The sequence below is a fragment of the Peromyscus maniculatus genome, chromosome 10, assembly GCF_049852395.1.
Source record: "Peromyscus maniculatus bairdii isolate BWxNUB_F1_BW_parent chromosome 10, HU_Pman_BW_mat_3.1, whole genome shotgun sequence".
Taxonomy (NCBI): Eukaryota; Metazoa; Chordata; class Mammalia; order Rodentia; family Cricetidae; genus Peromyscus; species Peromyscus maniculatus.
In genome coordinates, this window is record NC_134861.1 from 49,871,390 (window position 1) to 49,885,297 (window position 13,908).

The window sequence follows — 13,908 nt, forward strand, 5'->3', positions numbered from 1 at the left end:
GCCATATATTTTCTGTTTTCAGTTCTCCTTGGTTACATACCTGAGCGTGAACTCCATGAGTCATTCAGAAAGTCTGTGTTAGCCTTTTGAGGAACTGCCAGTGTTTTTCAAAATGGCTGCATCACTTTGCATCCCCATCAGCTGGGTGCGGGGGTTTCAGTCCTTGTCAGTCTTTGGCTCTTGTCATTATCATTTTTCTTCGTTGCTTTCCTAGTAGGTACGAAGCGGATGTGGTTTTGATTTCTATCTCACTAATGATGTTGCTGATGGCAGTGAACACTTTAAAAAATAATGTTTAATGATCATTTGCATAGTTTTTGGAAGAACGTCTAGTCACGCCCTTTAGTTCTGAGGTGCTAGGAACTGAACCCAAGGCCTTGTACACACTAAACAAGGGTTCTATCACCAGTCACCCCCACCCCCCGCCCCTTCTTCTGTATAGGGATTAAACCTAGGGCTTCCTGCATGCTAGGCAAATACTCAACCAAATAAGCTATATCCCTAAGCTCCTTGTCCATTTTTAAATTGAGTTGTCTTTTAAAAGTGTGTGTGTGTGTGTGTGTGTGTGTGTGTGTGTGTGTGTGTGTGTACCACAGCACAAACGGAGAGGTCAGAGGACAGCTTGAGGGAGTCAGTTCACTCTTTCTACCAGGTGAACACCGAAAACGAAGCTCGGGTCTTCAGGCTTGGTGGCAGGTGCCTCTACCCACTGGGCTATCTCACCAGTCTGAGTTATTTGTCTTTTTATTATTCAGTTTTTAAGAACTTTTTACTAACTCGCTCTGCTAGGCTCCTAGCAAATGAATGATTTGCAAATATCTTCCTTCATTCCATGAGTTGTGTTTTCACTTTCTATTTATGTTTGAGTTTATTTTGTGTGTAGTATACGCACACGTGTGGGTGCACTAGTGTGTGAAGCTCAGACAAGGTCACATGTCTTCTCCAATCTTGCTCTAACTTTTTTTTTTCTTAACGTATAACTAAAAATGTTGACACATTTATTTTGTGCTGGCATAGTATTTAGAGTAAACATTGAATAAGCAACACTGGTATTATTTTGGCATACTGTAAGTCTGAGGGTTTTTAAAATTCATTTTTATTATAATTTTATTGAAATTATAGTATAATCACATCATTCTCCTCTTTCTCTTTCCTCCCTCCAATGCCTCCCATTTACTCTTCTCTCTCTAAATTCACAGCCACTTTTTCTGTTATTACACAGACACTCACAAATACACAGACATACACATTTCTAGATAGATAAATACAACCTGCTCAGTCTGTATATTTGTATGCATATAATTTCGGAGCTGACCACTTGGTATTAAATAACCAGTGGGAAGAAGGCTCTTCCTAGGGAAGACTGTTTCTCCCCCTCTCAGCATTCCTTAGTTTTCTGTAGTTCTTTGTCTAGGGTCCAGGCCTCATGAGCTTTCCCCTTTCCATGTTAACATGTCTAAGAGCGTCATCCTTCTTCATGTCTTGTTTAAGCAGTCATGCTGATGAAACCTCATGAGCAGAGCTCCTACCTTATTTTTGGACAGGCTTTCAATTGGAGCTTGTTATTTTCAGCTAGACTGGCTGGCCAGTGAGCCTTCAGAATCAACCTGTTCCTCCTTTTCCCTCTCCTGGGCTGGGTTTACAGACTCTTGGCTTTCCACATGGGTGCCAAATCTGGAGTCAGGTCCTCAGGCTTGCCATAGGAAGCACATTACCCACTGAGCCTTCTACTTAGCCCTCATTTTTTCTTTCCGGAGAGTGTCCTTTGAAGCACAGAAGATTCTATTTGGATGAAATCCAATTTTATTTTGTTTTTCATTGTTGCTTGGCTTTTGTTTTTGAGATAGGTTCTCACATAGCACAAGGTGGCTATGTGCCATGTAGCCCAGGTTGGACTTAAACTCCTGATCTCTCTTCCCCTGCCTCCTAAGTTCTGGGATGCTCAGCTTTATTATTTACATGTTTTTCACATCATAGCCATAAAACCATTGCTAGTCCAGACTCCTGAGGATTTTCCAAATGCTTTCTTCTATGAGTGTGGGAGTGTGGGATTTTATGTTCACATATGGTCCAATTTTTAAGACATTTTTATTTATGTGTGTGTGTGTATATGCATGCTGTGTGTGTGTGTGTGTGTGTGTGTGTGTGTGTGTGTGTGTGTGTGTAACTGACTGACTGAAGATGCCAGAGGAGAGCTCTGGATCCCCTAGAGCTGGAGTTACAGGTGGTTATGAGTCAGCCAGCATGAAAGCTAGGGTCTGAACTTGATCCTCCTCAAGAACACTTGAGCCGTTTCTCCAGCCCCCAGTTTCACTCTTTTGCATAGAGATAGCCCCATAATATTCCTGCTAGTTTATAATAAAATAATTTATATGTCTATAGTCCCTAAATAAAGATCTGTCTTTGAGTCATAGATTCTACTTCTAAGAGTACAACGAGCATGAATGATTTTTTCTGAGAATAATCTGTGAAAATGGAGAAAGTTGCTTCCTCTCGGCACTGTCCTGAGGATTGACCCAGATGACTGATGTTCTTGAGAAGGCCTCAGACAACGACGATCTGATGGTGTTTATTGAGTTCACAAATTATATGTCAAAGCATGCATTCATTATTTATTGCAGTGTTGGGAATTGAGCCCAAAGCCTCATCCATAACTAGGCATGTGCTCTACCAGCAGCCAGCCACATGGCCAGCCCTGGCATCTTTTAGAACAGAAAGCAGTTGCAGATTTGGCACACATCCTTTTGGAAACCCTGTACTGTGTAAAACGAAATACTTCTGCATGTAACCTGTTCTTTAGAAGTTATCTTTCGGTTTTTACGTCCTACTCTTTTTGCCTAGATTCTATGATTATTGCTTATTTTGGGAACTTGGAAAGTACCATGCAAATATAGATATAGCTATGCTAGTTAAAAATAAAAGACTTAGGTTTGCTGGTGAAGGAAAATATGATGCTCTCTGTAGGTATAACTGCTTGATGAACACCAGATTTGCATTTCATAAGAACATTTCTGGAGAAATTGAGAGTACATTGAAAACTAGGAGCCAAATGCTTTTCCCAGACGGTAATTTATAACTCTCAGTGAAGTCAAAAGTAATTCTGAGGGTAGAGTTTAGGCCACGTGTTTGGAAAACTGGAAGAAAAAAAAAGGCATGAATAAATTTCCGAATCTTTCCAGAGTACTTAGAAGAGAGGCAATTTGTAGTTATGAGCTTGAGAAATGTTTTTTCCACTGGTGGAATATTCCTTCCACTTTGGTATAATTTATTTTACCTTTTACAGGATGCTAATCATTGTAAAATTTAAATAATCACTTAAGCAGCAAAAATTATATAGGACCATACCAGTTATAAATCTTAACGCAATCATTAATGATTCTTTTAAATCGATTTTCTAATACACTTTCCAATGACTGTATCATTAGATGTTGCTGAAACTTTTCAAACATATTTACTATGTATCAGGATGTCTGTGCTCATGATTTATCAATAGTTCAATTGGAAATTGCCAGAGACTTTTCCTTTTCTTCTTTTGATTTTTGTTTTTGCAAAAGTTTCAAGAGCTCCTTAAAAAAAATTCCTTATTTGTAAGCCAGGTGTGGTGGTGCATGCCTTTAGTCCCAGCAACTTTGGAGGCATCAGCAGGCAGATCTCTGAGTTTGAGGCCAGCCTGGTCTACAGAGCAAGTTTCCAGGATGGCTAGGGTTACACAGAGAAGTCCTGTCTTAAAAATAGCGGTGGCGCACGCCTTTAATCCCAGCACTTGGGAGGCAGAGGTAGGCAGATCTCTGAGTTTGAGGCCCGCCTGGTCTATAGAGCAAGTTCCAGGACACCAGAGCTACACAGAGAAACCCTGTCTCAAAAAAAACAAAAAAAAAAAACCTAGAAATAATTTTTTAAAATCCCTACATGTTGATGTCATGACAATTTACCTTAGTTAATATCTAAAACTGTCATAACATCAATAGCAACTATTGAAGGGGAGAAAACACAATGTTTGAGTAGGTGATGGGCTACTGAGCTGACTTGGACAGTGAGAATTTCACAGGAATTGTTTGAAAACCCGGTTTGTTATTGCTTGAAGAGATGGTTTCCAAGAGTAAGTTTATGACTCAGTCTGTTTTGGACAAAGATGTTCACCACAAAGGTCTCTCTGCAGGTCGATGCTCATCATTATGACACAATATACAAGCATACAACTTGTATACTGGCAGGCTTGCCTTGAAACTGTCAGAGAGACCATCCTTATGTCCAGGACAGAAGCTTAATAGTGGTAACATAGTCCAGAGAAGAAAATGTACGGCTTGTTTTCTATCATAATGATTTACTTTATAACCACAGTTAACCTTTCAAGAACCCCTTTTCTGTGGCAGCTCACAACTATCTGTAACTCCAGTTCCAGGGGACCTGACACCTTCACACCAATGCACATAAAATAAAGTTAAATAAATTATTTAAAAACAAAGCAAAAGCCGGGCAGTGGTGGTGCATGCAGGCAGAGGCAGGCGGATCTCTGAGTTCGAGGCCAGCCTGGTCTACAGAGCAAGATCTAGGACAGGCACCAAAACTACACAGAGAAACCCTGTCTCGAAAACAAAACACCCCCCCCCCAAAATACCCCAAACCCTTTTCTGTGTATGTGTGTGATTGTGTCTGTGTGTTGGGGGTGTACGAGCATGCTTGTGTTTGCATGTGCATGTGGAGGCCCAAGCACTTCACTGCTAAGCCAATGCCCTAGCTCCACAGTAGACTTATCAAAAGCCAGTGTGCCAATGGAAAATTAAGTGCCATGACCTTCCTTAAGGTCAACTGTTTCTGTGTGATGGCTTACAATGATCTAACTCGAGGCATGCCACAAGACACTAATGCAGGGGATAGTCCATCTAAGGGTTCAGAAAGCAGAATGTGGAGGTGGGGGGAGGGGAGTATTTCCCAGGGTGAGAAGCTCCCTGTGTACCCAGTAAGTTCCTGTGATATTTCAAACCCTATGTTCCCCATTTGCAGATTAGGAAAAAATGACCCTGTCCACAGGGGACCAGCTGGTCCGTGGTGAAGGCCATGGCCCCAGCTGTTTCTTCAAACTGTGGACATTTAACACTGACAATGCAAACCCCTTAACTAGTGCAATATACGATGTATGGCAAAGAGGGAAGGTCCGTAATGTCAGGATTTTAATATATGCCTCTATGAATGGATAACTGGAATTTTGTGATTCCTACAGTATTATTATTTTTTTGTTTAGTGTTAACTGTGTTTATATTTTTTATGTTACAAAAAGAATGAAATACATCATCACTCGCACACGGAAACACTTTCTTCCTGTTAGCTTTCTGTTAAACCCTCTGGCAGATTATTAGATTTGTACACACGCTTTGCACCGAGTGCACATTTGATTTCATCCATGCTGCACTCAGCTAGAGCAGACAGCACGTTTTCCTAGCATCGCTGCACCTTAGCAAGCTAAGCGAAAAGAAACGCAAACCAGGCCCACAGAAAGGTCAAATTGCTGGGGCCAAAGAATCTTGTAAAATCTCAAACTCGGACATAACTGGAAAGGAAGCTTGGGTATTTGTTTTCCTTTCTCAAGTTCACCTGAAGCCTGTTTCTCAAGTTTATTTTGTGACTCGCTTCCAGTGTTCCAATATATTCTCTTCTTTCTCCTCCTCCTCCTCCTCCTCCTCCTCCTCCTCCTCCTCCTCCTCCTCCTCCTCCTCCTCCTTCTTCTAAGATGGGGTTTCTTTGTGTAGCCCAGGCTGGCCTTGAACTCAAAGATCCACCTGCCTCTGCTGGGATTAAAGGTGTGGGCCACTGCTGCCTGGCTTCCTTATTCTTTTTTAATCTTGGAGTTAGAGCTCGTGTTCCTTATAGAATTGCATCGTGTAATAACATCTTCCACACCCTTTTAACCTTCTGAAAATTTGATTAACATACACTAGAATACAACAGAGATGATGCTGTAAATACAAGGGAGCTAGAAAGATGAATGAAAAGGAGGATATGTGTGGACGGAAGCCAGCACTTGACAGCAGGTGTCTTCCTCAGCTGCTTTCCATCCAGTATTTCCAGTGTCTCTTTCTGAGTGTGGGACTTGCTGATTCTCTTAGACTCACTGGCTAGCACTCATCCTGTCTCTTCCTCTCAGCTAGGATTACGTGGGTGTGGGAGCACTCCCAACTTTTACGTGGGTAATGGGGTATTGAACTCAGGTCCTCCTGTTTTTTCTGTGTCCCGGTCGGCTGGCGGTTGGAACAAATCTCTCCCACTCGCATCCCCCAAGTAAGCACACAGAGGTATTAATTACGACTGGATGGCCTATGGCTCAAGCTTCTTGCTAGCTAGCTTTTATATCTTAATTTAGCCCATAACTATTAATCTATGTATTGCCACATGCTCCGTGGCTTTACCTGCGTCCCATTACCCGCTGCTCCCTGGACGGCGGGCTGGCATCTCCTGACTCAGCCTTCCTCTTCCCAGATTTCTCCTTGTCTGCTTATCCCGCCTATACTTCCTGCCTGGCTACTGGCCAGTCAGCTTTTTATTTACCAGTCAATCAGAACAACACCTTCACAGCTTACAGAGCGATATCACCCATCATCCCCATGATTGTCTGGCAAACATTCTACTAACTGAGCTAATCCCTGTCCCCCAGGAAGTCTTTTTTATGTATGTTGTCACCATGCCGTGTGAATGATGGCAGGATACCCTGTTTTATATACTCAGAGGTACCCACTGGCTACAAGTGGTTTTTCTCAATTACTTGAGGCATGTGAGCCTTTTTGAAATTAATACTAACTGTCATTTCTGAAGGGCTATGCTAAAGAAAGAAAGAAACACTTATCTGGATATTTGGCTATTTTAAGATGTTTTTTGAGATGCTCACAACACTTTGACATGCGTTAGAAGGACTTTGGCAAGAATGAGAGCCCTGGACTTGCTGATTAATAGTGACTTGATTTCATGGCATTTTCATGTATAGTGACACTTAGAATCCCTGGAACAACTCTACAAATTGGGTACTATCGCCTACATTTTACAGGTGAGAGACAAGCCTTGGAGGTTAAACCCGTTCTCTAATGACTTATAGCTAAGAGCTCAGTGTTGGGGGTATGGTTCATTAGTGTGGGAATCTTGATTTGACGTGATTTCAGGTTAAAAGCAATTATCAGCCTTGTCAGGAGGCAAAAGTAGGTTTGTTAGAAGTTCAAAGGCAGCCTGGTTTACACAGTGAGTTCCAGCCAGCCAGGACTCCATAGTTGACACCCTCCTGAGATAGAGAGAATGAATAAAAGCAGTACTGAATGTTACATGTGTTAATGAGCTACCAACTGCTTTGATGGCCCACTGGACATATGTTCAGGGACTTCCCAACTCATTCCTTTCCTATTTAAATATTTCACTCATTGGGTTAAAAAAAGAAATATCTGCTATCACTCCTGGAATGAAAATCTCTTGGGGAAAGGTGAGCCTCATGCTTTATTATACATACTAATCAAGCCAGGATCAGGTCACTCATCGGCATGCTTGACACCTCTAGTACAGTCTATTATACACACCTGCTCCACGGCACAGGCTACTAAACTCACATTTAGAGTTTCAATGATGCACACTAAACTTTTTTTTTCATGTGTGTAGGTAGTTGGCTTGCATGTGAGTATGTGCACCATTTTGTGAGCTCTGTGCCTGCAGGGGCCCGAAGAGGACACTGTATCATCTAGAAATGGAATTACAGAAAGTTGTGAGCTACTACGTGAGTGGGTGGGAACCGAACCCAGGTCCTCTTGAAGAACATCCAGTGCTCTTAAACCCTGAGGCATCTCTCCAGCCCCCTTCCCATCCCTTTACAATGAAAACATTTTCACTTTGGCATAGACGACATTGGGTTTCATGATGGTGTTTTCAAACAAAATGTGTTTGTGCTAATTCTTCTCCTCCCGACTCTGGCTTCCCCCTCCCCATGACCTTGCACTTCTTAACCACCTTCCCACTTTGACGTCATGTGTGTCGCATTGCCTGCCCCTCCTCTGCTTCCTCACCTTCTCCTTTTTCTCATCTCCTGGGCTCCTTCTAGTTTCATATTGTGTGCGCACACTCACACCCACTTACATGCCTATGTATAAATATAAGCTAGGAGTCACACATGAGAAATTTGATATTTGTCTTTGTGAGTTTGGGTTACCTCACTTAACCTATTTTCCAGACCCATTCATTTTCCTGTATATTTAATGATTTCATTTTTCTTTACCACTGAATAAATTGCATTGTGTATATGGGCTACAATTTCATTATCCATTCATCTACCGATGGACATTGAGGCTGGTTCTATTTCCTTGCTGTTTTGAATAATACAACGTTAACATGGATGTATAAGTGTGTCAGATGCAACCTACATTTAAGGACTGAGGTTGTTCTACATCCTTGCTTATGACCAGGCGTGGAAGCTGGGTATTTCCTCCATATATGTACTGGCCTTCCAACTGGAGTTCTTCTGAATCTAAGTCTCTTTACACCACAGAGCTTTGCTGTTTGCTGTCCTGTGTACTTCTGCCCCTCTTACTGTCTTCTAAAAGGTGAGAGGAACTCGAAGATCATCTCTCTCTGCAGAGGCTCTCCTGCATTAATCAGGCAAGGGTTAGATCTTCCACCCTGCTCCGATCTTGTTAGCCTAGGCTTGCTCTCCAGCATGGTCTGTCAGTGCACTCTGCTAGCCAGGAGGACCTTGGAGTCCCTTTGTGTCAGCCGTGTTTGTAAAACATCGAAGATGATGCCTGAGCTCAATGGTAGTGTGCCAAGTGGATTGAGTTAGTCCTTCCATTTTAATTCCACTGAGATGGCTGATTACATGCATAACTTCTATTAGAAATTTATTCCGATGAAGTGAACAAAACCAAAACCAAAACTGGTTAAATTTTTTTTTTTTGCTTATTGAACATTTATTACATTTACTTTTATTTTCCTTGTTTTATATGCTGACTATATTGCCCATGGCACAAATTCCAAGGACCCAAGTAAGCCTGCTTTGAGGAAAGCTAGAGCCATTTTAGATATAAATAAGCCATTAAGTGTACATTTATGTATCACTGTTTGCTTGTTGTTAGAACTATGCATTCTTCCACATAAGTATATAAAAATAGTTTCTGCTTACTAGTAGATACATACTATTACATTGTTTCCAGAAACATTTTAGAAAGCACAGGCAAACATATACATGGTATCTATATACAACTGTTTGCTTGTTATTGAAACTATATGTACCTGAAGAGTAGTTTTTTACTTATAAACAAATACATACTATTACATTTTGTCATTTTTTTCTTGATTTAAAACAAAACACTGAGCTGCTAAGGCTCAGTGAGTAAAAAAAACCTTGCTATATGAGGACCTGAGTTCCAAGTCCCAAAACCCATGTTACAACCAGACTCCTACTTCAAGCATCTATAATCCCAGTGCTCTTATGGGGAAGTGGGAGGTGGAGACAAGAGAATCCCTGGACGCTCACAGGTCAGTTTGCTTGGAGTCTGCAGGGGAAAAACAACAGAGACCCTGTCTCAAACTAAGTGACAGGTGACCACTGACAATGTTGTCCTTCGATCTTCATGCACATGTCCACATTCAGACATACACATACTGAAAAAAACAGTTCTTAGTGACATGCAGGAGGGTCCCAGTATTTTCTTTTATCATCAGAAGTGCTGTAATATACAGGTAGCTTAACAAATGGGTTAGTATACTTGTAGCAAAAACTACACAGAGTTGTATGACTAACACTCAGTGACAAATATGCCTAAACAATTTCCACAGAGACTGTGTTTTTAATTCCACAAGCCACCCATGAAAAGATCTATTTCTTTATTGTCCATTAAAAGCATTTTCCTTTCCTGAGGGGCTCACAAGGAGAGCAGGAAAACTCTTAAGAGTATAGTTTCATTTACTGGTCTAATTCAAAATGGTTTTCTTCCCTTCTCCCTTTCAAACCATCTTCTCTCCATCGTTTAAAATCCTCTCTACTTTGCCCTAATGTGAGAGACTATCTCTCCTCCATCCCCCTGCAAATACCAGGCAATGTTCCAGGAACCGAGCCTTGACAATGATCAAAGTCCTTATTTCCAACAGTTGTTATAATGAGGAGAGTCAACACACCAAGTGTCTTCAATGGTGCATTAGAGTGATGCCTTGAGAAAGGACATAAGAAGAAAGAGGCATGGGAGTCACTCTAGTAAAGGGTGGCCAGGCCAGGCCAGGGTATGACATTTACCTAAAGACTTCAAAGGAGTCTTCCTTCCTCCTGTGTGTGTTAGGGGAGAGCATTGTAGGGCATGGAAAGGCACAGGATTGGAGTTGAGAGCGCTTCATGTGCCCTGGGAGCTTCCAGGAGGACAGCAGGCTAGAACTTCAAGTAAAGGAAGAGAGGAAGGGCCAGGGTCAAAGAGGCTGGAAGAATTTGGCACAAATGCTAGGTTCTCATAGTCAAATGGAAAAACCACTGGAGTCTTAGAGGATGATGAGGAATGGTCCACCGAGAAGAGACATGGGGAAGCAAGCAAGCATGGAAGAAAGGAGGATTGTGTAGGAGACGACCTGTAAACCAGGTGGGGAAACGTGAGTCAGAGGAGGCTAGTAGCTAAGGAGGGAGAGGTTAGGATGTAGGTCTACTTGGAAGGTACAATTACAATACTGTGGTTTGCACCTAGTTCCCCTGTGATCCCAAGATCATGGGTAGTCTTGGTCTCCAGAGTAGTAACTTGAGCAGTGGTTGAACTTTTAAGAAGTTGGGCCCAGTGGCAGGTAATTAGGGCAACCAGGGGAAAGATCCCCGGAACCCACATAGTAGGAGAGAATTGGTTCAGCAAGTTGTCCTCCGACCTCCACATGTATGCCATAACTTGTGCACACCCACACACATAAAAAAGAAAAGGTTACCTTACTTGAAAAAAAAAAAAAAGTCATTCTAGCTGTCAGTCAAGTCTGGCTCCTGCAGTCTTTGGTTTTGTCTTCCAGTCTATGTGACCTCTTCTGTATGCACATACTTCTGCTATTGTGATACCATCTGCTCAGGAGAACTCTACACAGCCAAGCAGATGTTAGCATTCTGCTCCTGCACCCTCCAAGCTGGAGCAGTCTTAACTTCCTTTCCTTACTATTACTGATTTGAAAGTAGACGAATAGATACAACTAGCATGATTTTTCTTGCTGATTCAATTCTGGGTGAGTGATAAAAAGTAAAAGTAATTTCAAGGTCCTCTTCTTAAGGGAGAGCAAAGGAGTTGCCTTTATTGAGAAAGGAAAACATTGTAGGTGGAGCTGATGAGTTGAGATTAGATTTATGACTAACAGGGTTTTCCAAGGTCTCCGACGGCCATAGGTCCAACATTAGTGTCACAGACTACACTATGTCTGAAAACCCTTGGGATGACAGCTCTGAGGAAATGTTTAAAGGCATTTTCCTTCTGCTGCACTCTTCTGGTCTGGATGAGACTTGTTCTGACATAGCATATTAAAAGGCCATGCATCCTTTTTTTTTTTTTTGCGTGAAGTAAATGACCAAAGTAATAGGCAAACCCATACATACACCCCTATAAACCTTCAAAATGCGAAAGCTTGATTTTTCTGTTTATAGCATGACTGTAAGGCATTAGCTATTAGGGGGCTCGCTGTCCTTAAAATGTCAAAACCCCAGTTCAAGTCTGTATTTGTGGGTCTGTGATTCCAGTAAGACACTAGTCCTACACAGTGCCAAGACAGACCCAATCTGAGAAGTGGCTAACTGAAGAATATTCTGACACCTCTTGGGCAAATAATCCCAAAAGAAAGGGTGCGTGGAAACCAGCAGCCACTAACCTAGCTGATGAAACAGTACCTAAAATGGGATGCTTACTACCAAAGCATAGAAAGAGGAAGGAAACAAACCCGGCATTTTAAGTCATATGAGGGAGAGAGGGGAGGCAGAAACTGGTGTGTAGGGATTCCTTTAAAGGTCAGGAACGGACTAGGGGAACGATACTTCAAATCGTGTCCTTGTAAGACAATGCAAACACGTGAGATCGCCAAGCTCAGCTTTCCCGGAGCCTTGCCCGGCTCACAAGGAAGACACTCCATAAAGAAAAAAAACCACCCATCGCTGGAGTAGTTAAGGGAACCCGAAGTTGTTGTAAAGCAAGTGAAGTGGAGGCCAGACTAGATGACTCAGACGCATGACTCAAAGCCGACACTGGGGCTGTCTGTCAACTCCCGGAGGCGGGGGGCACTGCGTCTGGCACATCTCAGGAAAGTACCAGGCTCGGGAGGGCGACAGGAAGCCTCCCCGGCGCGTGCGTGAGCGTGCCAGGGCGGCCTCCGCCCGCCGGCGCCCGCCACGCGCCCACCGCCCCGCCTCGCGGGCCAGCCCGACCCGGCCTCCTTCCACGCCCGGGCACGCGCGCCGGAGGCGCACGAGACGAACACCTGTCGGGCCCCGGCTCCGCGAGATTTAGGGCGCACCCCTAGTCGCCCGGGGTGTGTGTGTGTGCGCGTGTGTATGGGGGGGGGGGAGAGGAAAAAAAAAAAAAAAAAAAAAAAAGAAAGCACGTTCTCGCGAGGCTTCGGAAATTTCCCACGGCCCGTGTTGTGTCTGAGCCGAGCGGTGGCAGGCGGTGCAGCGTGAGACTCGGCTGCCCGCATTGCGCACATGCGCAGTGGCCCACGCGCGCGCGCGAGCCGCGCCAGTCCTCCTGCGGCGTCGCGGAGCGGGTTTCGGGCGGTGGAGTCCAGTTGTCCGGGTTTTGTGGCTCCCTGCGGGAGGCAGCGCAGGAGCTGGGAATCTCTAGGAAAGGAAAGGGCCGGGAAATGGGGGGGAGAAGCGGGGAGGCTCGCAGGTAGGGGAGGGGCGGGGCTCGGTCGGGCCTGCACCTGGCTGGGAGCTGTCGGGTGCACGCAGCGCTGTCGGGTGCACGCAGCGGGGAGACAGGACCCGGAGCCACCAGGGGCCACCAGGAGCCGAGGCGTCTCCGCAGTCTCCCCCAAGCCGCAGCTCCCGCGAGCTGGAGGCTGCACCCCCCCTCTGCTTTGCTAGGCAGCAGCATCCTGATGAGCTCGGGCGGGAAGCTCGCGCTCCCGAGGGTCCCTGGGCTTGCAATGTGGCTCGTCGGGGTGGCGCTGGGGCGAGCCATTCGGGGCTGTGATGTGTGGCTGCGAGGTGGGCATCCGGGGAAGGGGGACGCGCCTTGGCCCGAGGCTGACCTCGGGCTGACCTCACACCGCCCCGGGGGAGAGAAGCGGCGGAGACCCGCGAGTTACCAATCCCCGATGCTTTCCCGTCTGCAGAGCTCCCTCCTGCCTGCCCGTCCCCACCACGTGTGCGGGGAGCGCAGGGACAAATGAATGAAGGCAGCGGCTGGCGGGTCACGGGGTCCGGATCTCGGTCCGGTCTCCACCGCTCGGGCACCTGACACCCACATTAGCATAAAGGAGGGGTCCGAGCGAGACGTCGGAATGAATGGAGAGGGCTGGGAACCCGCGGCGAGCGGGAAGCCGCTCGGAAAACACCCACTTGAGGAGGCGTCTCCTCTAGGCCTGTGAAACGCTCACATTTTCCCAGGACCCCTCCTCCCGGCCCCTGGGCCCCGCCTCCTGACCCCTCCGGTCCTTGTCCCCGTAGTAATCCCCTCCGGTTTTCCTCAGTCTCCACGTACGTCCCCGAGGGCGCGTCCCAAAACCCGGATAACCGGAGCGCTCCCCATGGACTACACGGAGGGCTCGCCCGCGGAGGAGCGGCCTGCGCATGCTCCATCGCCGGGGTAGGTTTCCAAGGGAAGGCAGCGAACAGGATTCCCCCTAGTCCGCGGGCGGCGCGAGGTGGCAGGGCTCCCGGCGGCGGCGGCGGCGGCGGCAGCGGCGGTGGCGGAGCGGGGCAAGGCGGCGCGGGGGCCGGGTGGC

At 45.5% G+C, this 13,908-nt stretch overlaps 1 protein-coding gene across 2 annotated transcripts in view; it reads left to right on the top strand.

Annotated features, from left to right (window-relative positions):
• Rbpj (recombination signal binding protein for immunoglobulin kappa J region) overlaps positions 1-13,908 on the top strand; it is a 207,163-nt gene that overhangs the window by 114,344 nt on the left and 78,911 nt on the right. Inside the window, exon 1 of one of the 2 annotated variants that reach the window (XM_015988472.3) lies at positions 12,676-13,769. The exons of the other annotated variant lie outside the window; for it this stretch is intronic. Within the exon in view, the coding sequence (XP_015843958.1) occupies positions 13,711-13,769 (59 nt within the window). The 5' untranslated portion in view covers positions 12,676-13,710. Of the gene's footprint in view, positions 1-12,675; positions 13,770-13,908 lie in introns of those variants that run through there. 2 annotated transcript variants of the gene reach the window in all.